The sequence below is a fragment of the Arxiozyma heterogenica genome (genome assembly GCF_036370985.1).
Source record: "Arxiozyma heterogenica strain weizmannii chromosome Unknown scaffold_5, whole genome shotgun sequence".
Lineage (NCBI taxonomy): Eukaryota > Fungi > Ascomycota > Saccharomycetes > Saccharomycetales > Saccharomycetaceae > Arxiozyma > Arxiozyma heterogenica.
The window spans coordinates 1,046,984-1,072,023 of record NW_027042658.1 but is presented as its reverse complement, the minus strand read 5'-3'; the positions used below and the strand labels follow the sequence as shown (position 1 = coordinate 1,072,023).

General features: G+C 29.4%; 8 protein-coding genes and 1 non-coding gene across 9 annotated transcripts; 5 read left to right on the top strand and 4 right to left on the bottom strand.

Moving 5' to 3' along the window:
- Positions 1 to 318: 318 nt before the first annotated feature.
- On the top strand, positions 319 to 2,878 carry PWA37_004287 (tubulin gamma chain; the record flags this gene model as incomplete). Its single annotated transcript, XM_064860778.1, has 2 exons — positions 319 to 1,684; positions 2,241 to 2,878. The coding sequence occupies 2 exons, from the start codon at positions 319 to 321 to the stop codon at positions 2,876 to 2,878; spliced, it is 2,004 nt and encodes a 667-aa protein (XP_064717795.1).
- A 173-nt stretch (positions 2,879 to 3,051) lies between these two features.
- Positions 3,052 to 4,425, bottom strand: CLB4 (B-type cyclin CLB4; the record flags this gene model as incomplete). Its single annotated transcript, XM_064860777.1, has 1 exon — positions 3,052 to 4,425. The coding sequence occupies one exon, from the start codon at positions 4,423 to 4,425 to the stop codon at positions 3,052 to 3,054; it is 1,374 nt and encodes a 457-aa protein (XP_064717794.1).
- A 734-nt stretch (positions 4,426 to 5,159) lies between these two features.
- Positions 5,160 to 6,098, top strand: PNP1 (purine-nucleoside phosphorylase; the record flags this gene model as incomplete). Its single annotated transcript, XM_064860776.1, has 1 exon — positions 5,160 to 6,098. The coding sequence occupies one exon, from the start codon at positions 5,160 to 5,162 to the stop codon at positions 6,096 to 6,098; it is 939 nt and encodes a 312-aa protein (XP_064717793.1).
- A 421-nt stretch (positions 6,099 to 6,519) lies between these two features.
- On the bottom strand, positions 6,520 to 7,491 carry SEC13 (GTPase-activating protein SEC13; the record flags this gene model as incomplete). The annotated part of the gene is made up of 1 exon (XM_064860775.1): positions 6,520 to 7,491. The coding sequence occupies one exon, from the start codon at positions 7,489 to 7,491 to the stop codon at positions 6,520 to 6,522; it is 972 nt and encodes a 323-aa protein (XP_064717792.1).
- A 982-nt stretch (positions 7,492 to 8,473) lies between these two features.
- HRD3 (ubiquitin ligase complex subunit HRD3) lies at positions 8,474 to 10,996 on the bottom strand (the record flags this gene model as incomplete). Its single annotated transcript, XM_064860774.1, has 1 exon — positions 8,474 to 10,996. The coding sequence occupies one exon, from the start codon at positions 10,994 to 10,996 to the stop codon at positions 8,474 to 8,476; it is 2,523 nt and encodes an 840-aa protein (XP_064717791.1).
- A 689-nt stretch (positions 10,997 to 11,685) lies between these two features.
- Positions 11,686 to 13,701, bottom strand: ENT2 (epsin; the record flags this gene model as incomplete). Its single annotated transcript, XM_064860773.1, has 1 exon — positions 11,686 to 13,701. One exon carries the CDS (start codon positions 13,699 to 13,701, stop codon positions 11,686 to 11,688), a length of 2,016 nt encoding a protein of 671 aa, XP_064717790.1.
- A 4,039-nt stretch (positions 13,702 to 17,740) lies between these two features.
- Positions 17,741 to 17,828, top strand: PWA37_004281. The gene has a single exon. It is a non-coding gene; the product is annotated as a tRNA-Pro (tRNA).
- Positions 17,829 to 20,653: 2,825 nt separating this feature from the next.
- On the top strand, positions 20,654 to 21,589 carry HMX1 (Hmx1p; the record flags this gene model as incomplete). Its single annotated transcript, XM_064860772.1, has 1 exon — positions 20,654 to 21,589. One exon carries the CDS (start codon positions 20,654 to 20,656, stop codon positions 21,587 to 21,589), a length of 936 nt encoding a protein of 311 aa, XP_064717789.1.
- Positions 21,590 to 23,166: 1,577 nt separating this feature from the next.
- On the top strand, positions 23,167 to 24,561 carry MSS51 (Mss51p; the record flags this gene model as incomplete). The annotated part of the gene is made up of 1 exon (XM_064860771.1): positions 23,167 to 24,561. The coding sequence occupies one exon, from the start codon at positions 23,167 to 23,169 to the stop codon at positions 24,559 to 24,561; it is 1,395 nt and encodes a 464-aa protein (XP_064717788.1).
- Positions 24,562 to 25,040: the final 479 nt, after the last annotated feature.

The window sequence follows — 25,040 nt, the reverse complement described above, 5'->3', positions numbered from 1 at the left end:
TAAAGTGTTTTCTATTCATATATATTTATAAATCAATTCAACATAGAGCTTTAAAGTATCGTAGTAACTGGATACATCGATGAATTGTATTTTGTTGATTTTCTATCTAAGTGGTATAGAATATGTTTTTTTGTTGATACTTTTTTTTTCAGTACACTTGGCTGTTAAATGCAGTTAAATAATCCACAAATAAAAAAAAAGGAATTCATGAAGGAGAATAGACTTAAAAATACAATGTGAGTACGTATATAAGATGTTGAAAATGTCCACTTGTTGAGTACTATAGTAGAACTCTAGGCGTTTTATACTAAATATATTATGGCAGGTGAGATTGTAACTTTGCAAGTTGGGCAATGTGGAAATCAGATAGGCCAACAATTTTGGTCTCAGTTGACTAAAGAGCATGGGATTGATAGAGATGGCTATACACAATTCTTTAATATACAATCATCCTTTAGAGACGATAATACTGATCCATTTTTTAAAGATAATGATAATGGTAGATATACCCCTAGAGCAATAATGCTTGATTTGGAACCTAAGGTAATTAATGATGTTTTTAACAATTTTCAAGGTTTATTTGATCAAAGAAATGTTTGGGTTTCACAGGAAAGGTATGGTGCAGGGAATTCGTGGGCTAAGGGTTATGATGAAGGAAGAAGGAATATGGAATATATATTGAATATTATTGATAAAGAATTAGAATCAACGGATAATTTTGAAGGTTTTCAATTATTACATTCAGTAGCAGGTGGTACTGGGTCAGGCCTTGGATCTAATTTGCTTGAAGCATTACAAGAAAGATATCCAAAAAGTTTTCTCACGACTTACTCTATCTTTCCAAGTAATGAATCAGAGGTTGTCGTGCAACCTTACAATACGATTTTAACTTTAAGGAGATTAGTGGAGGAAAGCGATGCTAGTATTGTATTCGACAATAATGCAATTTCAAATCTTTCATCCAGAATATTTAAAAAGTCCAATGTTGGTTACAGTGATTCAAATCAACTGATTGCGGCAGTTATGTCTTCAGTAACAAATTCAATTCGATTTCCTAGTTATATGTATTCATCATTACAAAGTATATTTTGTACTTTAATTCCCACACCTGATTTGCATTTTTTGACACCATCATTCACACCTTTTTCATCTGATTACATTACACATACTAGTGATGATAGGCATAATACTGCTTATGATGTTATTTTAGACCTTATAGATAGTACGACATCTTTAACTACACAGACAGAAAAAAATCCAGTATATTTCAATACATTTTGTACTTTGATTGGGTCAATCGACAACAATGATATATTAAGAGGTATTAATAAAATACAACATCGTTTGCAATTTGCACCATGGTCAGTTACTTCGATTCATGTAAATATGGGAAGACGTTCCCCTTATTTAACTTCTCAAAAGGATTCAAATTATATAAATGGTATGATGTTGAGTAATAACTCAGGAATAGTTCCTCTACTGACCAATTCGTGTGAAACTTTTGATAAGATATTTGCCAAAAGGGCATTTTTGAATGCGTTTAGAGAAGTGGAACCCTTTAATAGGGATGATTTGGAATTTACAGATTCTAGAAGTATTGTACAAAATGTCATTGATGAATACACTGCTGCTGAAGAAAAGGATTATTTAGACGATATTCTCATAGATGAAGAGAATATGGCGGGTAATCTCGATCCATATAATCAAGTTGATGCGGATGGAGATAATATTTTAAATTAATTAGGCTTAGCTTGTCTGTTATTAATAAAAATACTTATATAGACATATGTATAGGTGAATATATAAATGTGAATGATTTATATCAAAATGTCATTATCAATTTATTTGAGTATTTTATTAATAACGTATCGAAAAATTGTTCATATTCTTAAGATTTTTTTTATTATTAATAGGTTCTTCTTTATTATTAGTATTTGTCTTTTAATCACTTAAGCAAAAGTATTCTTTAATAACTAATATGTACACATATATTTAATGGTATTCTTAGAAAAATAATAAAACAGAGAAGGCAAATACGAATAATGTAATATTATTCAATTCAGATAAAATATATATTATATATATCAACATGCTTACATTAAATAAGGTATGGACATAATAACAATCAAAACACTTCAGGTATAAACTTGTTTATGCTAAAACTATATTTTACTGACATTTACTACCATTTCTTCTTGGTTGATGACAAAATATATGAGCACAGGTATATGAGATAATAGAAAAGGGGGAGTATAGTGTTTCTAACGATAACATCAAGGAGGCAATTAACTATTATAAAGAAGCTAATAAAGAGATAGACAATATATTGTTAGAAGTGAAGGGACAAGATGACATTAATAATAGTATAATTGAAAGTGTAGAACTGTTAGGTAAAAACATATCTCAAGTAATCTTTGAATTAAACAATATTAATGAACGAAAATGGCCTCAAGCCGAAAAGGATTTGGTAGACAGGTCAACAATTCAACCAAGAGATATATTGGAAGGTTCTTATGATTCTATGTCGTTAGAACAAAATTTAAATAAATTAAGTCCTCAAAATGATCCATTGCTTAATATGATTTTAAATAAACTGCAAACTAGTTTGTTAGATGTAATTAAAGCTACTGAGTCACACTCAAGAATTGCCAAAGATTCTAGTGTTAATGAGGGAAAAGAGCAGAAAATTGCACAATACATTGAACAATTCAAAAATGAAATAATTTGGTATGAGAAGAAGAAGTTTTCGCAGTACAATATCGACTTGGTTACTTTAACCAAGGAAAATGCTCTTTTACATAGACATATTGAGGAATTACAAGATCGATGGAATAATTTGGTGGAAAGTGCCAGAAAGAAAAAAAGAGAACAAAGATGAAGTAAATACAGTCTTGTCTAAATATCGATAAATATGCATTTTTTTCTGTTATTATTGTTATTGTTGATTTAATTATTGATTAAGAATTATTATTAATGCCGTTTCATATATATATTTATTCATATATATTGTATACATGATGATAAAATATTTACTATCATCCACTAATGTAACTATTCTATAATTGAATCTACCCATTGATCAAATATTTCTCTTGATTTGTGGTATTTTATATCAGAATATTTTTTCCAGATTGTATTATGTTTAACTTTGCCTTCTTTACAGTTGTCACATATAATTAATACCAGTGGTAATAATTGTTCTCTTGTGTAACCGGAATAGTAACAGTGTTTTAATGACCATTGGTCATCTTTTAATATTATACGACTAAGGAAGTATGCACCAGCAGCTAACCAACTTGGAGGTGAAGATATTAATCTTGAATCCAGTATTGTGGTCTCCAGAAAATACTTTGACAAAGTTCTAATCGAATATTCGTATGAATCAGCTTTGCTAATTCTTCTTAAAAAGGACATGGGACCAGGCCAACTGATTTCAAAATTCAAGGTATTAAGCATAAAACTTTCTGCTTGTAAAATATCGTCTCTGGTGTATTCACTATCTAAAATATAGATAATGTCATTTAATGTAGGACTGTGTATTTCTTCATATTTACATGCAATAAATAATGCAGTTATTCCGACTAGTTGGAATCTGTTTAAAGTGGCTATCTTCTTTGATAGGAATCTGTCCATTATATTTATTGCTAAGAATAATGTTTCAGGTAATAATTGAAATCTTTCATGAACCTGTATTAACCAGTCTAATAACTCGGCTCTATGATGCCATTTAAGTTGAGGTTGTAGATCAATATAGTTTGATTTAGGTGAATATTTCACTTCAAGTTTTCTCATATAAGTAAATATATCTACATTATATTCTACTGCCATAACTGGGTCATAAGTATCTTCATCATTAGAATCAGGTATTGGAGAGAAATATCTCATAACAGCTTCATCTAGGGTTTTTTCAATATTTTTATCCAAATATGGTAATAAAGGTTCAATAACTTCTTCCTTCATTTCAAAATTATCTTCACTTATATATATGTCATTATCTAAATGATTTACACTTCTATGCGTGTCATCCTCAATGCTTTCATCTTTATATATTGTTTTTTTTTCCAATAGTATATTAGAATCTAATGTTTTTTCCTGATACTCTATCTGTTGGTTTCTTAGACTTAATGTATTATTATATTTATTATTATCATTATTAATACTTTTGTTATTAACATGTGTTGTTTTATATGAATATGACGCAATATTATTAGTTGGTTTTTTAATACTATTCTGTTTAATAATATTTGATGCTTGTTTGGATCTTGAATTAGCTCTAGTAGTCACGTCAGCTAATACAAATCTATTTCTTTTTAGACTAGCTGCAGTTGGTTTTAAATAATTTTTTGTAACTGCATTAGCAATCACTCGGCCTTCATTTTCACTTCGGAGACTCCATGATTTAATAGTATTGGAATTCTTTAACATAATATAAAATGCTAGTTATTAGGATTACTTGATATTATATCTTTTTCAGGTGTATTAAGTAGAGCACTACAGATATATAACAAATCTTAATATTTATTTAATGATAAGATTTTTTTTCTCACCTACACAATTTTTCTTCCAACCAATAGTAGGTATTTAATTTTTTTTCCTTATACTTCAATAAACAACTAATGCTTAATGTTTGTATTTACGTTATTGAACTTCATATTTCTCTATATGAACTTTCTTTAACTTAAGCCAAATGACTGTATCATCTTTTGATTTGTTTTGTGACGAAATCTTTGTTTACATCTTTGACCCAAAACGGAAATTTCTTTAAACTAAGTTTCAAATCAAATCTCTTCAAAGTAGAGTTCCTAAAATAAGGAAGGAGGCAAAAAAAGAGGCAAAAATTACTTTGAGACGGTTCCAATAAAACATTTGTAGTAATTTGGTTATTTTAGTGACAGTAGTAAGTATCAGGCAATTATATAATTGAACCAGGGTTTCATTTTCTCAGAAGTATTAGAATTCTAAGAGCACATATTTTGGCGGTCGATTCTTCAATAATCCTGTGTTTTATTGGTATTAGACTGGGGGTATTCAATAAAATACTATCAGTATAGTGATCTGTTTGTTAAATTCTAATATTTATCCCTTAATTTTTATTTAATTGTTTTTTTTTTGATTATACTTTTTTATTTATTTTAACTTTTGTTAAGCTTTTGGTCCTTATGAATTCTGGTACATTTGATCTTGATAATGAGAGGAGTAAAATCTCTAATGCTGCTAATTATTTGAATGAACGTCTTGCTTCACATATGAAAGAGCATGTGAATGCAGAACCACCAAGAATATTAATCATATGTGGTTCTGGTCTTGGTGGTATTTCTAATAGACTAGAAAAAAGTGATCCTCCTATTTTGACTATTCCATATGAAGAGATACCAGAATTTAAGCGTAGTACTGTTCCAGGTCATTCGGGTTCTTTACTCTTTGGAAAAATGCAAGGAACACCTGTAGTATTGATGAATGGGAGATTACATGGATATGAAGGTAACTCAATATGGGAAACCGTTTTTCCTTTACGTGTCATTAATCAGATGGGTCACATTAAATTGTTAATAGTGACAAATGCTTCTGGTGGGATAAATCCAGATTTTAATGCATGCGATTTGATGTGTATTTCAGATCATATTAACCTCCCAGGTCTGGCTGGTTTACATCCTTTGAAAGGACCAAACTTTGATGAGCTTGGCCCTCGTTTTTTACCTCTAAGTGATGCTTATGATTTAGCATTAAGAAAATTATTATTCAGGAAATGGAAAGAATTAAATATTGAAAGACCTTTAAGAGAAGGTATTTATGTGTTTGTATCTGGTCCTACTTTTGAGACAAGGGCAGAGAGCAGAATGATAAGAATGCTCGGTGGCGATGCAGTCGGAATGAGTACCGTTCCTGAAGTTATTGTGGCAAGGCATTGTGGATGGAAAGTATTAGCATTAAGTTTAATAACAAATAAATGTGTTACGGATTATCCTGCAAGTGCATTAGATGATAATCCAACTTCATTAAAAGAAGGAATTGCATCTCATCAAGAAGTCTTAGAAAATGGGAAGATTGCATCTTTGGATGTTGAAAGATTGGTTGAGGCTGTAGTTGGTGATCTTTAATTGAACCTATTTACATTTAAAAGTCTCAATTTTTACTATTATTAGTTTAATTATACAAACACATATCTCTACATATATCGAGCGTATTTCTAATACGTACAAGGGATTCTAAGATATATTCCACGTTCATATTCCGAGGCGTTAACTAATAAAATAAGCTCGATTACTGCTACAAACATAGGTTATATTTATGATAACGAACAATTTGGTTAAATTAATGTAGTCTTAGTATATATGCTATGAGTGTTTATTTATCTTGCCTGCTTATTTTACTGTGTATTTTAAAAATAATTCATTATCTAATATCATATGTAAAAAAAATACCTATTTTATTTGGATTCATTTTTGTCTTAGTATTATTTTCTGGTAATATAACTAGAAATGTAATTTATTGACATATAATATATAGTTGTATTTATATTTATTGTTGTACTTCACCAGCGGGTTCCCAAGTACCTTCCAAGTTTTCCTTCCACAATGTAATTTTGTTATCACCCCCAGAAAGAGCCAAAATATTGCCAGAAAGTGACCAACTAGCCCTCCATAAGACATCAGGGAATTTTTCTTCTTTTAATAAAGTTTTCTCCCATGGATCCTTTGGATCATTCTGCGTCCAGATTATGCATGTTTTATCTTGAGAAACACTTGCAATATAAGAACGTGATAATATTGATGGTGACCATGCAACATCTCTTACCCAGTCAGAATGACCTTCCAATGTGGCTTCAACCACATATGTATTCAATCCACTATCATATTTCCAAATTTTAACCAAATTGTCCGCACCACCAGTAACAAATCTGCGTAACTCTTTGACTCCCTTGTCACTAACAGAACCATTGTTGGCATTAGTAGAGGAAGGATTAGAGGTTGTAATGTTATTAGTACTGTTGGCCATGACAGAATTTTTTTCTTCTTGAATAGTGGCAGGAGCCCAAGAAGCGGAATTGACACCAATTGCATGGGCATCAATAACAATTGGAGTAGAAATTCCATTTTCTTTAAATTCCAAAATAGAAACTTTACCGTCAGAAGAAGCACATAATAACACAATACCGTATTCATGTGGAGCCCAACGAACACAGTTAACAGATGCAGAATGAACAGCATGAGTAGCAATTTGACTCCATCTACCATTTTCTTCTTTCCAAATTATAACTTTACCATCATATGAACATGAAGCTAGCATGATCCCAAATTTAGGGTGTGCCCAATCAACTCTCCAAACTGGACCCTCATGGCCTTGTAAAGTTTCAACTAATTTATGAGAATCCCCATCAACTTCAAAAATCTTGATTGTTTTATCAGAAGAACAGGTAGCTAGACGTTTACCATAGTAATCTAAAACTGCATCATGGATCAGATCATTGTGTGCATTCGTTATTGAAACCATTATATAGGATTAAAAATCAAAGTACAATTATAATTTCTATGTATAAATACTTTAAAAAGAAAGTCAGATATATTTATGTAAATGACAGAATGCAATAGGAATTTTCGTTTCTATTTCTGTCAACACAACTGATTAAAACAATAACAAAAGCAATACTTGTTACTATAAATAGGGAATTATTTTTGTTTGACTCTCCTTCTTTCTCTCTAATAAATTTGGTACGAGGAAGGCAAAAAGCATAAAATTTATCTTGTAAATATTACAATCCACTCTGGTATTGCGATCGTGTATTTGGTAGTATTTGTATTAGTATTTTACAATCATCTTCGAGCAAGTATTTTTGTCTTCTTGTCAACTTAGTTCAAATTCTTCCTCTTTCTATTTTGAATTGTCTTTCTCAAAAATATTAACATTTTTTCTATTCAAAATAAAAATTGTATTATCATTTCAAACGAAGAGACTCTAGATTTATGTATATTCTTAAGTGGGAAAAACAAAAGGAAATAATACAAATATTTCTTTTGGACCTAATTTAATTATATGTATTTAAAGCAAAAAACAAAATATACCCTGAATTTTAATATTAGGATTTTTTTTGCACTATAATAGTGGCAGATTCCCTTGAATAACAGTTAATTATATATAGAGGTTTATTGATAATAGACCTCATTGGAGATCAAAAGAGTGAAAAAAAGAGAGCGATCTCAAGGAAAAACTATTTGGTATTATGACAATAAAGGTATATTGATAAGTTGTTTCAATTACATTTAATATTTTCTGGAAAATGTTTACAAACCACACACACATACACACAAATGTTCTTCTTTTGTTTTAAATAATAGTCCACAAATTCTTTCATTCTTATATATATATATAAAAAGGGCATTGTTTTTAAGTTGTTATATATTATCCATTAATATGTATTCCCATAATATCTTTTCTTTTAGAAAGGGAATGAAAGCAGTATGTCTTAATGATATGTTTAAATTGCAAAATGTATATCGACATTTCCCCATGGATTTTGGTCAGGTACTCCTTGATCTCCGTTAGGGTTTCCTTCTTCATCAGCGTTATTGTTGTTGTTGTTGTTGTTTATTCTTCCATTTATATGAACCCCATTGATGACAATGTTCCATTCGCCTCCAACCCCCATGTGTCTAAAAATAATAATGACAATAAAAATAAATAGCATAAGGAGTATACCGGCTAGGTCTTCAAAAGTAAAACCAAACATATCAAAGACATCATTAGCATCATTATGGCTATCAAAATTTATATCACTTACTTTATGGTTGATCATCCTTTGTATATTATTATATATTTTATCACCATCATCTGCTTCATTTTCAACAATTAATTTATGGTGTAATCGCTTGGCCTTAAACCAGGATTGTATGTAATTTTTTATTCTTAAAATATTAAAACAAAACCTATGCCACCTTATTCTCCAAAAAGTTTCCTTTCCATCGTTCATCCAATCAATCCACTTCTTGATTTCTAATTTCCAAACACTGACCTTCGACGCAAGTAATAATTTATTATTAACAAAATATACTTCATCATAAAATCTTTTTGCCAAATGATAATCCTTAGGTGTACCCAATCCATTTTCATACATATAACCCATATTCCATAATGCTTGTAAGGACTGTCTTCCAGATGCAGCCTGATATAGAGCAAAGGCCTTTTCGTATTCACCCAAATGATAATAAACATCTCCCCCAATGACACCAGCATCTAAGTTGTCTTGCTTGAAAGCCCTTGTGTAATATGAAGCAGCCAAAATTTTTCTTTCCTTTGGGGTGACTGGTAATTCCTCATATTTATACGGTATTTGGTATAATAATGATGCAGCTGATACTTGGGATTGTTCAAATCCTTGTTCAGCGGCAAGGGTATAGTACCATAGTGCCACCTCAGAATTACCTATTAATAATTCACTGAATGCATCTTTCAAATATGGTGCAGTAATATGTTCATTAGTTTCTACGAACTTTTTGTAAATATTCGCAATTTCGGAAGTATCATATTTAGTTTTCATAGACTTTTCAATTAGCTTGGCAAATTCAAATCTTGCTGGAGTGTAACCCTTCCAATTTGCATTCTTCATTAACATAAAGGGATCACCTAGTTTCATTTCTGGATATTTTTCAGATAATTTGGACAATTGATATTCGGCGATACCATTATTACTTCTGATGTGTAGAGCATTTTGGTAATATTTAACAGCTTCAGTTATATTATTGGAGAAATATTGAGATATCAAGCCTAAATCTATATTAGATCTACTGACTAAAGTTGATGGGGATTCTTCCAGTAATGATTTGGACATAGTTAAGAAATATTTTGCCCTTTCAATATCAGGTTTATTCATCCCTTGACCAGTAAAATATAAATGTCCTAATAAATCTAATGAATTGCAATAAAAAAATTTTTGTAAATTATCCATAATAGGAACATCTTCTTTATAATTTGTGTAGACCAGTTCTAATAATTCTCTTGTACGAGTACAATTACGCAATTTAGTGTAAGTACCCCTAAATTCATCCCATGCAGCATAAAAAATGTCAACCAATTGATCACTGCCGTTTTCATTTTCAACATTAGGAGCAAACGAAGATGGTTCATTATCTTCACTAAATTGTAAAACAATATTTCCACTATTCATTTTTGTTAATATACTGGAAGTTATGTCAGGTCTAACTGACTTTTTTCTGACTGTGCTTAGTGGAGTTTGTCGTAACTCAGGGTCTAATAATCCACCATCAAAGTCAGGTAGTCTAATGTTATATCCTTCAATATATGGTGTTACTATATTCCATTCATTATCTGAAAAATATTTAGATTTTAGCTCATGGCTGATGTGACGATATAGTAATAAGGATTTTTCAATATCTGTAGGGACATTGATACCATGTAAATACTTGTAGGCTAATGTTTGTCTAGCCTGTAAATTACCCATATTGGCACTTTTCTGGATATATAATAAACCCTTAGCTTCATCAATGGGTATTTCACCAAGTAATCCGGTCATAAACATTATTCCTTGGTGAAACAAAGTTTCAGGATTTGTATAATTAGTCATTTGGTTAAATTTGTCGATATAATAGAACGCCAGTTTCTTATTATGTGGAAAACCGTATTCTTGATATAAGAAATTTCTCATTAATATGTATGTTGCATTAGCATTCATAAAATTGTATGAGGAATCTCGAAGTAAATCATATAGTTGTTTTTGTTTCAGGTTGTTCTCACTAGTCCAAAATTTATCAAATTTATATTCTTCATATTCTGGAATATAATCAAGTGGGATGGTAAAAGTAATATCTGTATCATGTCCAAAATATAAAGATGGATTACTCAGCGGATGTATTCGTTTTGTCATTGATTTCATTAACTCCTGTGCTTGTATCCACGAAGTGTCTTCATCTATAGCAATAGCAGTGGAAATGACATACAATATGGGAAGAATGGCTGAACAATATATTGTAAGATACCACATCATAAAATTTATATAGGATATAATACTTCTTCTTCTCTCAAACTAATTTGAATTTTTTTTGAAGGGGGTATAATGATTCTTCATGAATAGACAAACAAATATCAAGAAAAGTTTGCATAAACTTTCCAAAATAAAGAGTTGATACTATGTATTTTGTATTTAATATTTTGATTTCGTTGTGTGAGTGTCAAAATTACAATGCCATTGATATGGCGAATTCTGTTAGATAGAAACACATTTAGTTTCCTTAATGGAGTTTAAAGGATGTTTCCTTTTAACAAAAGCTAATACTTGGTAAATTCTCGATTTTTGGTATTTTTTTCCGTATATTTTCTTTTTCTGGCGGAAGAAAGATTGAGATAATTTAAAAAATAGAATTATTTATTTTAAAAGATAAAGTATACAGAGTGCTGATAATGAAAACCGTACAAGAAAGGATATAATTGAAAGTCTAGAGGAGTGTAGAGCTGAAGTACGTTATTAATATGTTAGCTAACATAGATATACGTGTGTTCATACCTACACTGAAAGTTCTGAAACATGGTTTGTGTTTAGTCAATTCTACGTTTCCTTTATAAGTTGTTTTTTATTGTGTGCTTATCTATACTTCCATATTCTTGTTAATATTGAAATTAAAAACATATAATTAAATAGATATATATGCAGATATCTAAGTATATAGTGGTTTTAATCTATAATTCAATTAAGCTAATTCCTTGATCTGGAGGAGCAGATTGTTGAACTGAGTACCCTGCTTGATTATTAGTAAATGGATGTGGCTGTAGTGATGGTAAATACGTATTGGAAGTTTGTTGGTTATAGAGAGCTTGAGTGTTTTGAGAAGAAATAAAATTTGCTTGCTGTTGTATTGGTGGTGGTTGATTGTATGTGGATGGTATCTGCGTGGTGTGAGATTGGTTGAGTTGCTGTTGTTGTTGTTGTGAGCCAGTTACAGCAGATACTGTAGTATCTTTACTATTGTTACTATCGGGTTTATTCTGGTTACCAAAACCATAACCAGTGTAGGATGGTATCATACTAGATGCACTTGGAAGCCCTGTATATTGTGTATTCAAGAATGGATTGTTTTTTGAATCATCATTTGATATTTGTTTGTAACCTGTCCCTTGTGAATTAATAAAAGTACCTGTTTGAGTGTGTTGTGCTGGAATTCTTTGGTTCCCTGTGTTACCAAAAGTGTCAACACCAGTACCTTGAGCTATCAGATTGTTTAGTTCACTATATTGATTTGAAATATCTTGATTTCCAGTTTTAATTGGTTGCAATAATTGTTGTTGTGATTGCTGTGGTGGTAGTGAGTGTGTTGTTATTTGTTGGGGTTGTAAATGACCTGGTGGTGGAATGGTTTGTTGAATTGGAGATTGTACAGATTGCTGAACTGGAGATTGATACAGTTGTTGAGGGGGTGACTGATACGTTGTTTGTGGTTGTGTTTGTTGTGTTTGTTGTGTTTGCTGAATTGGTATTTGAGGTGGAATTTGTGGTGTTGGTTGTGTCATAGGAGTTGGTTGCGAGTTATTCAAGGCAAAAGGATTATTTGAACCAGTAATCATAGGTTGCTGTTGTTGTTGTTGTTGCTGCTGCTGCTCCCATAATTGTTGTTGTTGTAAGGCAGCTTGTTGCTGTTGTTGCAAATTAGCTTGTTGTTGTTCAGTAAATAAACGTTCTTGTTCCTTTTGGATGGCAAGCTGTTGTTCTTGTTGTTGTTGCATTTGCTGTTGTTGCAAGTATTGTTCTTGAGCCAATCTTTGTTGTTGTTGTAATTGCTCCCAAAGTTGTTGTTGTTGTTGATATTCTTGATATTCACTTTGTGATATTTGATTTCCAAACATATCATAATAACCAGTCTGTTGTAATTGCAATTGCTGTTGTTGCTGTTGTTGTTGTAATCTCTGCAACTCTTGTAATTCCTTCAGCTCTTGTTCTTCTTTACTTAATTGTAAAGCGGCCAAGTATTCAGGATCTTCATCATCATACTTGGCCAATTCTTGTCTTCTTTTTTCATCTTCTTCTGCTGTTCTTTTACTTTCTTCGATAGCACGTTGTAAATCAGAATCTGTGTTTCTTCTTGATGGGGTCCTTGAAGAACGGTAATTATTTCTTGGATCGTTATCAGAATAGTCGATATCAGTATTACTATTGAAACCATCATTTGGTCTAGAAAAGTCATATTGTCCATATGGACTATTCTCATTACGATAAAGGTTATTTCTGGTATATCTGCCATTATTACCCCTTTGGTGACGTTTATTAAATCTTCGTTCATATTGGAGTTGTTGATCGTCATTAATTAAATTGACCAAATCAATCGATTTGACCCTAATAATTTGACCTTGATCAAATCCAGATTCATCAAAATATCTGAAGTTTTTCAACGATTTCAAAGTCAATAAATGATCTTTACACCAATAGATACAATTCTCACTACCGAACCTGACCAAATAATCAAGTAAACTTAAGGATTTTTCAATGTGTTTCCAATATTTTGGTTTATCATTTAATCTTTTATCAACAATATCCATGATTTCATAGAAATCCACATTACTATAAGAAAGTCGGGCGATATCTTCCAGAAGGGAAACATGAGGCACTCTATCATCATTAGAAGTTGCATCTCTTACTAAAACTTGCGTCGAAGAGTAGCCCTTCACGACATTTTTGGCAGAACGTACAAATTGTTTTGACATTTTAGAATCGATAGATTTCCTAAATGAAAGATACTTTGCTTATATCAAAAAAAATATTTTATAGAATTCCCTCCTCCTTTACACAATCAGTTATTCGTATATATATTGGTTTTTCTGTTCAATATACACTTACGAAGTGCATGTAGTGGAATGAAGAAATATTTTCCTTTAATAAGTGTATTATAGGGGAAAGTTGTTATATCCACTATGGTTATTTTAAACCATTCCAACATAATATATTCAAACTTTTGAAGTAAATACTTGATTAAAAATTCCTTATTCTACTGATTCTACTTTACCAGCCAAAGGAAGGAACGAGAAAGAGACACCCCTTCCTTAGACAGAAAATCTAGGAAAAAAAAAATAGAAAAAAGAGAGAAAGAGACAATGATAAACTCTCCCGTGCATAGTGATGTTACTTTGTTAAATACAAGGATATATAGAAAGTTCATGTATTTATACATTATATTGTATTATATTTTTGTTATATTACTAAAATAGACAACTATACCTTAATATTCAGTATACTGTGTATTGTTGTGAAATGAAAGAATAAAGATTATTTCAAAATGTTTACTTGTAGATTGAATACCACATATATTGACAAACTTATGAAAATATTTAATGATCTATTTTTTTATTAGAACTTGATATTTTTAAAGTATGCAAAAAAGTAATTCAGTAATAATGCAAAATATTTTATATATTATGATTTTGGGGAATGTTTTTAGGTTAGTCGATGCATAGTTTATTGGATATTTTCACGTGCATTTTCAAAGATGAGAAGATGATTTATTCTTACACTTTTTCTTTTAGAGATAGAAAAAAGAAAAATAAGTTAAAACTGTAACCGCGTTTTTTTCTATATAATAATACCAAGTTTTAATGTAAATAATATATACATGTGTCTGTATTAATAGAAAGCGATTTATTATCTCCTAAGAAAAAAGGAAAATTAAGCAAATTAATATGTACGTATATGCTACAATAAAACTTTATTGTAGTATAATAAATAGGCATGTTGTACTCATATATAGAAAAATTATTAAAATTTTTAGTAATGTTGAATATTTTTACTTACATTTATTCTTCTTATTAAATACTGTTTTGAAGAATTTATTATTAATTCATTTTAATTATTTTAATCAATAAATGTTCTGTATAATTGTAAATAGGGTATAGATGTATTCTTTTGTAAATTATTTGATTTGATTTATACTTCAATAAAAATTTTCATTAGTTGACTTTTTCAATGTGCATATAAGTAGATTCATGTAGAATATCACTAATATTTGAAATACTCTGGTTGTATTGGCTATTTTAGTACATTTTATTTTCTTTTTTAGGAATATTACACAAACATTGGTTATTGGTGTGTTTTGAAACTGTTCAGATACTACCCAGACTCAATGAAAATTTTGTGAACAAATTTTTTTCTCAAAATTAACCTTCTGAAAAGTATAAATAGTCAAGATATAGAAATTAGAAATAATTTCTTTTACTCACGACTTTATATATGTACTACATAGTTTTGTATATAATATATGTATTATTTAATACTGTGAGCGATTACTTATAAAAATACGGTTCATAAAGTTCCATTATAACTTATAGGTTATTACTCCATACCTTTTAAATTTCAACAGAAACGAATTTTTTTATCTTAATAAAGAATTTTTTTGTTATTTGTTTATTTTGAGAGAGTTCTTTTTCCCTATTGGTTTTTTACCTTTTGTTTGATATATTTTAATTTCTAAAAAAGACCTTTTTTTTATTTCTATTTGCAAAAATACTATATATTTGTTGGGAATGAGCGCCTTTATTCATTGGATATATAGTAAACATTCTCAATATTATATTAAACAGATTTAGTATACAAAATTATAATAAAGTTCTTCACTTTCTTTCTTTATATACAACATAGAAATAATAATATAGAAAGATTGTAAATAAGATAAAAATAATGTATGATGAAATTCTTGGCTTTATATATGTTAACATTCAGCCATTTTCCTCTACGAACAGTAAGATATTTAATAAATAAACTCAACAACTTTTGGTGACCTCTCAACAATTATTACTCAACAATTTATCGTTTAGTGTCTGCTAAAATCTTATTGTTCTATCTATTTTATCATAAAACATTCTATTTCAACAATATTAAATTCAGAAAAGAAAAAATATTAGATAAAGCAATAGATATAGACCAAGCAGCCCTGATTTAATATTCTTAAATGTTGAAATATAATTATTAGAGTTATATTTGATAATCTAAATTCATCGTACTAAGTGATTAAAAGTTATGAAAATTTATAGTAAAGAAGATTCAAAGATAAAATGAGTATACTGTATAATATTGTATTTTGTATATTACTTATATAGAAAGGAAAGGACCAAGGAATAACTAATAATACCACCAATATCCTATTGTAAGTTACCTTATCTTATTATATTAGTCTTAAATGAACTCTACTAGAATGTTTGATTCCGAAGCCTTGCGTCAACATGTATAGTTGCTTATAAAAGAGGAATTAAAATAATATATAGTATAGTGTATAATAATTATATATGTATATTAAATATGTGGAGCAAAATAAGATAAACAATACAATAACAATTGATGATACCACTAATATCCTATTGTAAGTTATATTATCTTATTATATTAATTTAAAATAAACATTGATAAAATTTTTGATACTGAAGCCTTGCGTCAACAAAGAAAAATAGTGCAATCCAATCAAGTTATCAAAAATATTCCAAATAACATAAAAACTTAAGATATGAAGTGTTTTTGGAAAGGTGTTATGATATGAAGTGATCAAAGGTTTAGTAATTTTCGGGAAGCGCTAGAAATATCAAACGGATAATCTATTAATAATCGAGACAATAATTGATACAATCGGTAATGCAATTATTAATACGGTCTTATATATTAACGGCTATATCGAGCTTATATAATTATACTATTTGCTTATTGTATTCTGCGTTCGATGTTTGTTGGTTGTTCGTTATATAATATATCTAAATGATGTGTAAGAGAGGAGTGACAGAAGATAGTTCCATCTGCAGAAAACGTTGTCCTTTTATATGTTTTCTGGAACTCGATCAACTATTCAACTTGATATATTAATGAATTAGTAATCCATATCTTTATTACTAGTTACAATAATATAATCGACGATCATAGAACATTTAGGACAATAGGTTATGGTGGCGTAGTAAAAACTATAATGAACACGGTGTACATAAACATAATATGTTATGGTGGTGCAGTAACAAAGATATGTGAACACGCTGTACATTAGGTGGCCAATGGACACGTTGTACTTAAAACACAATAGATCACTTTAGATTCAGGTAGAATCTTACATAATCTCGGTGACATTACCTCTTTATTATAAAATAAACTCTGTTGTGGAATAGAATAGTTATAACCATCAAGATTACATAAGATCCTGAATGAATCTAGAACCAATTAGTGTATTAATAAGCCATACATGTGCTACAACATTAGATGCTGCATAATAAAAAGATTGGATTACATAAGATCTTGGCAAATCTAGAATTTACCTATTGTTTTATTAAGTCCCACGTGTATTACTAATCACCATGATTAGAGAATTGGGATGCAGTTCTAATCCAGTAGTGCACCTAAATTAATATAATAAATTTTAGGGTTTGAATCAGTCAAGTCATTAATGTAGTAATCTGAATAATCGATCGAGCTCCAGAAAACATATAAAAGGACAACGTTTTCAGGAGATAAAAGATCATCTTCCATAATCGTTTCTTGTAAATAATTTATATATTATGTATAAACAAAATAGAACAAGCAAGTAACAAGTCAAGTAACTTCGAATAAGTACATTAGCTCGATATAAGCCGCTTAATATATAAGACCGTTTTAGTAATTATACTATCGACTATAGTTGATTACTGTCTCGATTATTTGAATTACTATTAATATTATTTGCGCTTCCCTGGAATACACAAAGAACTTCACCACACCATACTACAACAAACTCAACAGGAAGTAGGGCGTGTGGTCTAGTGGTATGATTCTCGCTTTGGGTGTCTCATCTGGAATATGCGAGAGGCCCTGGGTTCAATTCCCAGCTCGCCCCAGTTGTTTTTATTTTTTGTGATATATTGATATCATGTTGCACGACGTATAGGTATGATGTAATTTTGCACCGTATTTGTAATAGATGAAAACCCCATTACGAGAGATATACTCTTCTAGATGCTAAAATAGAAAGATATAGCTTGGTTTGTTGTCTATATATGACACATAGACTATACTCTACATAAAGAGTAAACTAATATATACAGATAAACATAGTTATATAAACAAGATAAACAAGAAAAACAAGAGCATCGTCGTCGACCAAGGAGTCCACAAGATCGTTTATAGTGACCTCCGGATTTCATATGTTACAGTATTATTGTGTACTAAAAATCGCATTCTGTAGGAACATCAAGTTGTAAGGAACTTCTAATGGTATTTTGAAGCCCATTGTAAAAAGTACTAGGCAATGTTATAGATAATTGAAAAAAGTAATAGAAGATACATCTTTTTGTGTACTGCCTCTTGATTCTAATTGTTATTATTTCTGTATTCTGAATCCTGTAACCTGATTTAACTATTTCATTTCAGAATCTTTAGGTTTGCATTTGTAATCAAAACTAATGTTATCACAGCTTACCACATTGCAGTACTACAAAATACCAAGTATTCAAGAGTTGTATGGATGAATCAATTTTGCAAGGGATATATAATATATACTATCCTTCATTGTTATGGATAATTTTGTAATCTCTCTATTCAACGATGATATTCTTATTTGTCTTATTTATAAACTTTATATTTATCAATATATTTTTGGAGACTACTCCTTATATAAAATGTCATCTCCGTATCAAATATAGAAAATAACAACTAAAAATTATTTATCATATTTTATACTCTGAAAAAGTATACATACTGAGCCTTTATCTATCACAAGATGCCCCTTTTCCCAGATAACATAAGATGAACAGTTCTTGATCCTTTTTTCTAAAAAAAATGTGTTTTTATCTAATTAAATGTTTACAAGATCGTTCAAAGCGTCATCAGTACAATGTATGTCATATAAAATAAATATATTTAGTGATAGAGTAAAAAAACTAAACTATAGATAAAATAAACAGATAGTTAACATTACATAATTTTTATTTCTTATTCGTCTATTTAACAAGTTGTTTAATCCTTCTTGTAGTAACTTCTCCAGATACTTTAATATATGGAACATTCACAGTACCACAAATAAGTTCTCACTAAACGACAACATTTTACAAAAGTATTTTTACAAATAAATTAAAAAGATATATTACACCTATTTATTCCATGTTAACAAATATCAGGAGGAACATTTCAACAAATTCTTTAAAATGAAAATTATCATCATGAAATAAATAGTTTTCTAGCCTTAACTAATTAAACAATAAAAACATTGGTCAATGTAAATATTACAAGAATATAAACACTCATGTTCTGTGAGAACATGTTCTAAAATAAAAATATATTATATTAAATAGAATCAATTCAAAAAAGTGCAAAATAATTCCACTATAAAATAATGAATAATGTAAATGTTGCTTTAGAAAGTTGAATAAAGCAAATAAAAACACTTTAACACTTTTTTCGGAACTATACTGATATTAATTGAGGCTAATCATTTTTTTTTTATAAAAAAAATTGTTAAGTAAAATATTTGAATTTCTCACTAAGGCAAGGCCTCAGCTTTATTAAGTTTAAAATCAAAATACTTTATAAATAAATAAAAGAAGAAAATCAATTTTTTTTAAAATTTTCTAGATTAAGATACCTAGCTCTCAAAAACAATCAAAATTATACAATATGTGAAAAGTCATTTTCTCTTACTGTATTAAAGTATCATGTTTCCAGATATTGAAAGAGTAGTCGATACAACTATCTTAAGTAAATTAAAAATATCTCAATCAATAAGTGTCAAAATAATATTAGTTTTTCTCTGGTAATAATATTGGAACTAACTGAATTTATTAAAGCAACAGTAACCTAAAATAGTTGCCCTAAGTTTTGACTTTTGTAGTTAACTTTACTATAATAAAATATAATTAAAAGTATACGTTTTGTTAATTTTTTTTTTTCACATCAACATAGATGTACTAATCAAAGAAGAACAAAGAAAGGAAAAAAACAAAAGAATCATGTAATAATTCTCAGCAAAATGTTTTTACCATTACCAAGGTTACGTCCTACGTCACTATTTAATATGAGTAATCTATTAAAATTTCTACAAAACCACAACAAAATGAGATACATTTATTATCAGTTCTTTATTACTACCATGACTGAAGCAAATTAAGAGATCAATACCATTTTCTTAACTGTATTAAAAAGTTCTGTAGTTTACAGAATTAACTCACATGATCTCTTTGTTGGAAAAATCATTGACGGATAGCTCTTTTTAAAAAACCACATAATGTAATTCTCCACACTCGAATTGAATTGACTCCTGAATTGGCACCCAAAAATGACTGCCATTGCATAAAATAAAGGAAGGCTGGTAAATGCTGTAAATTCTGCTATTGTTGGTTGTTAACGACACCGTTGACATGTATATACATTCTAATTATCATCTTATCCTTAATATGTATTCATGCAGTATATGTTCTCTCTTATTTTGATTTTCTTTTCCTTAAAAAAGAAAACAATTGCTCTATTTTCCGGTAAATCCGAATTTATAGATAATATCACCACAGGGAAGATATATAAGGAAATATAGATACATACACATATTCAGCAATAGTTTGTGGACACTATAGTAGTCACTACGATTGAACATTTAATTAATGTTAACAGAAAAAAACGTAATGTAAAACAACAACGATAACAACAACCTTCAAGAAAAAACAATAAAGAAAAATGATACCAGCACCAACCGATACTGAAGCTCTAGCTAATAGAATCAATCTACATACAAGAGATGCTCATAATAAAGTGGATACTAGATTATCCATCAAAATGGCATTTGTTATGAGGCATGATTTTATTTACATTGATATCTTGAAAAATTTTTACCTAATATTTAATACTATTGAACAGAATATTGATCATATTTTGACATATGAATCAAATGATGATCGACTTTTAAAGTCTCGTCAGGTTTTGAAACAGTTTTATATAGATGAATTTAGGAGATCTGAAAATATCTCAAAGGATTTAGCTTTTTTCGGAGTAGATTCTAAACAGTTATTACAGGATAAGATCGAAGAAAATTTACCACCTAAATTAAGTGAATTTCTCGAATATATTGAATATAATGTTAAAAAGGATCCATTAACCGTATTAGCATATTGCCATGTTTTATATTTGGCACTCTTTGCCGGTGGAAGAATCTTTAGATCCTCATTTATGAGAAATATAGGATTTTTGGGTAATTATAAATCTGATTTGTCTCAACGTGAACTAATAATGAGAGCAACTAATTTTTTCCAATTTGACGAATCTGCCCAACAAGAGATAAAATTGAAATTAAAATATAAGGAAAAGTTCGAATTATCAACAAGGAACACCTTAACTGAACCAGAAAAATTGATCATTATCAATACGTCACGAGACATATTCAGATATGTTTACAATATCTTTGAAGAGATTAGTAAACTCAATCGTGAAAGATTACTATCTTTTAAAGATTTCAAAATTATAAGTTTCCTTCTAGATGAATGGAGATATGATAATGATAATAGTAAGTCAAAGTCACTTAAATTGATATTTTTCATTATCAAATATTCATTATTAATATTATCGATATTCATCCTATGGAAACTAATCGGGCTAGCCCAATCTTCTATCAAATAATTGAATATAAAATTGACAAAAAATAACAACAACAATAAGAAAACAGTGTTAATTCTTGTTGGTAATTAATTTCAATATTCATATAACAAATATTTATTTACTCATAGTTTGTTCTATTTCATACAATTTTCTATCTTTTTTTTAAGACATTTTATTGATAAGCATATTAATCTACATATATACAAGATATTGTTATTTAGCACTATATATTTTTATTAGTAATAATAAGTTTAAAATAAAACGAAAGAACATACTCAATTTATTAATATATATAGTGTTTATAATTTTATTACTTCCATTGTTTTTTTCCTCTTCTTTTCATACACAGATACAGATATGAACATGAATATTATTATTATTATCATAACGATATTTATTTTCCTTGATATTTAGCATTATTTCTTTTGACCTTGAGATATTTTTCTTTTTAGTGCTCTCTCTCTCTTTCTCCTTTTTCTTAATTTATGCTTCTTCATTTTCTTTCTTCTCTTTCTTAAAACTGAGTCCAACTGTAAAGCTTCGTTGTTTTCAATAGAAGGATTACAAATACGTTTCTGAGTAACAACATCTATATTTGCAAAGCTTCTATTAAATGTACAATTAGTGGGATCGTTATTACCCTCACTTGCTGATTGTAACCATTTAGAAAATTCTTGCGGTACAGGATTCCTTCTAGGAACAGACCCATAAAGATTCGTTATCAATAGTGACAATACATTATTGTTATAAACAGAATTGTGAGTTAATCCAGTGTATAAATTTCTAACACCATTGATTTTATTCAATTTGGTTCCTAAATTACAGATCCTCTGAATTCTCCCCAAAAAATTTCTCATTTTGTAAGCATCCAAACTGTGACAATGACAAATATAACAACACCAATTAAACTTAAACGAACAAGGAATAAAATAGTAATAGTCTGTTAACTCTGTTGAAATATATTAACAAAATCTAGATATCTTACAGATGCGTATTCACAAAGAGCATCTCATTGAGGTAATGCAACATTCCAAGTGTATATCTAACCATATACATAACAGAAAGGAGGGGCTCCTTTCTATTTCAAGACACATCTCAATTTTATTCTCTTTGCATTTTCTTCTAACCTTTTTAAATTTCAATTTTTCTTCCCGATCCTTCGAGAAATTTGGGGAATTTCCTGTTTAGGAAAGCCTCGGGGAGCTGAGAAAAAAATAAAGAAGAAGCAAATCACCGAAATTGAATTTTACATTGAGAGGATTAAAAGAAGAAGGACTTTAAATAACTGAACAACTAAGCACCTATGCAGTTGAAGATTGAGCTGTTGGAATACCTATGGCAAGTATATGGTGGTATTTTTGTCTTTAAAAGATATAGGGGAATGAAAGAGTGCAGTGACGCAATATAATTCCCAAAAATATATTATTTGAAACCATTTAATTCATTTCGGTTATAAAATTGAACTACACTTGTGTATACCTTCCTATTTTACTTTCTCTCTGTCTCTCTTTCTTCCTCTGTTTTTTTCTTCTTTTTCTTTGGATCCACCACTTCTTAAATAAAGAATTAATACATACAAACTATTCATCTATACAAGGATGTTTTCCACTAAAAGTATGTATTTAGGAAAACAAACGTTGACACCTACCTCTATATCTCTTACTTATTCTTTTTTCTCCTTTAAAATAAGAAATTATGTTTCAAGACGTTATCTGATGGGTTTTGTTAGGAATGCTTTGGGTCTAGAGCCTCCACCATCTCCCACTGATCCAACTCCAGAGAATAGATTTCATCCATGGGATCAATCTCCATGTGAAGCTTTAAGAGAAAGAGCAGCAAGAATCAAAGCTTTGGCACAATGCCCTGTAACTGGGAAAAACGTTCAATACATATGCCCTTTATCTGGTATTCCAACTCATCATTCGAGAGAGGCATGGTCATGTGATAAATATTATCATGATAATAAAATATATGAATTATTGAAGAAAGTTAACATATATGAACATGACCTAAGGAGTGGTAGACCATTCCCTGAATTTGAATTTCCACAAGAACAAGGGTTTGATAGGATGGTCAATATGACTAATTGGGATCTATTTTTTTACACACGAGGATTCTACTCGATGGATACCGAATTTCAATTAGCTGCTGTTACAAAAATGTTAAGTTATCCAATTACCATAGCCTCTCTTTTATCTCAGTTCTCCCCGTATTCATTAAATCCAAAAGGTCCAATAACTTTAGAAGGTCTCAAATCTTTGGCTGCTTTAAGGTATACATTATATTCCAACCAGGGAAACTATAAATATAGTAATGATAGTACCCGTAGAAATAACACTACTTCTTTTTTAAATGGATATGATTCATATAACACCAATTCTTTATTGAAGAATAGAGCAATGAGATTGTTTATTGTTGGTGCAAGGGCCGAATCCCAACTACCTGGTCACGTTTGGAAGCAATTACAATACCTTTTCACAAATCAAAAGTTTGATATCATATTTATCGGGCCAGAGTGTTATTTTGATAAAAATAAACAGGAATACACTAAATTGCCAATGGAATCTCCGCCAATTATAAACAAGATCGATGAATCTTTAAGATTAATCTACTATACAGATTATTTCCATACATTCCACGAATCCCAGGAGTTCTTTCCATATGATCCATATTTTGATTGTTTCTTTACTTTCCATCCCGGGTTTGCATCTCCAGAAAATGCAGACCATTGGGTCAATAAAACTATTCCTGCTTTATTAGACACTAAGTGTGCAATTTTCACCACCGGATTTGATAAGAATGATTTAATGAATGATATGAATCTGTTAGAAAACAAGTTTAGTCCAGAGATGGATATCTTAATGGATCCTATTAAAAATATATTCGGTAGTACTAAATGGGAATTAAATGATTTGAATCCACATGAAGTTTATCGTTTTAATATGTATATTGCTGGATTTAGAGGCAAAAGATATCATACTATTGAAAAATAAATAGGTGCAAGTGATTATCATTATTATTTATAAGCATTATTAATTTTCCATGAGATAAAAATTAGTTCCTTTGAAGTATTTGTAATTAAACTATATTCTATACATGGCTTTTATAATTATCACTACGACATTTATACACAAATATTTATATATAAATTACGTGTTAATAAATAAAAAAAATAAATATTTGTACACCAACAATAAGAAAAGAAAGCAACTTAATTCTTTATGTGTTCTTATGAAAACTCAAGATACAACGCATGGCACTATTTTACTACGGACAATATTATTTGTCTCTTTTCTTTTCTTCTTTATTTATTTTCTTCAAAGGTCCTAGAGACACTTTCAAAGTCAGAAAAACAAGTAAGAATGAAAATAGAAATGAAAGAGATTGACAATCCTTTAAAAAAAAGGGACTCTGTCATAGGATAACAGAAATTACAGTAATAATAATTCTTTATTTATAACAAATATTCAGC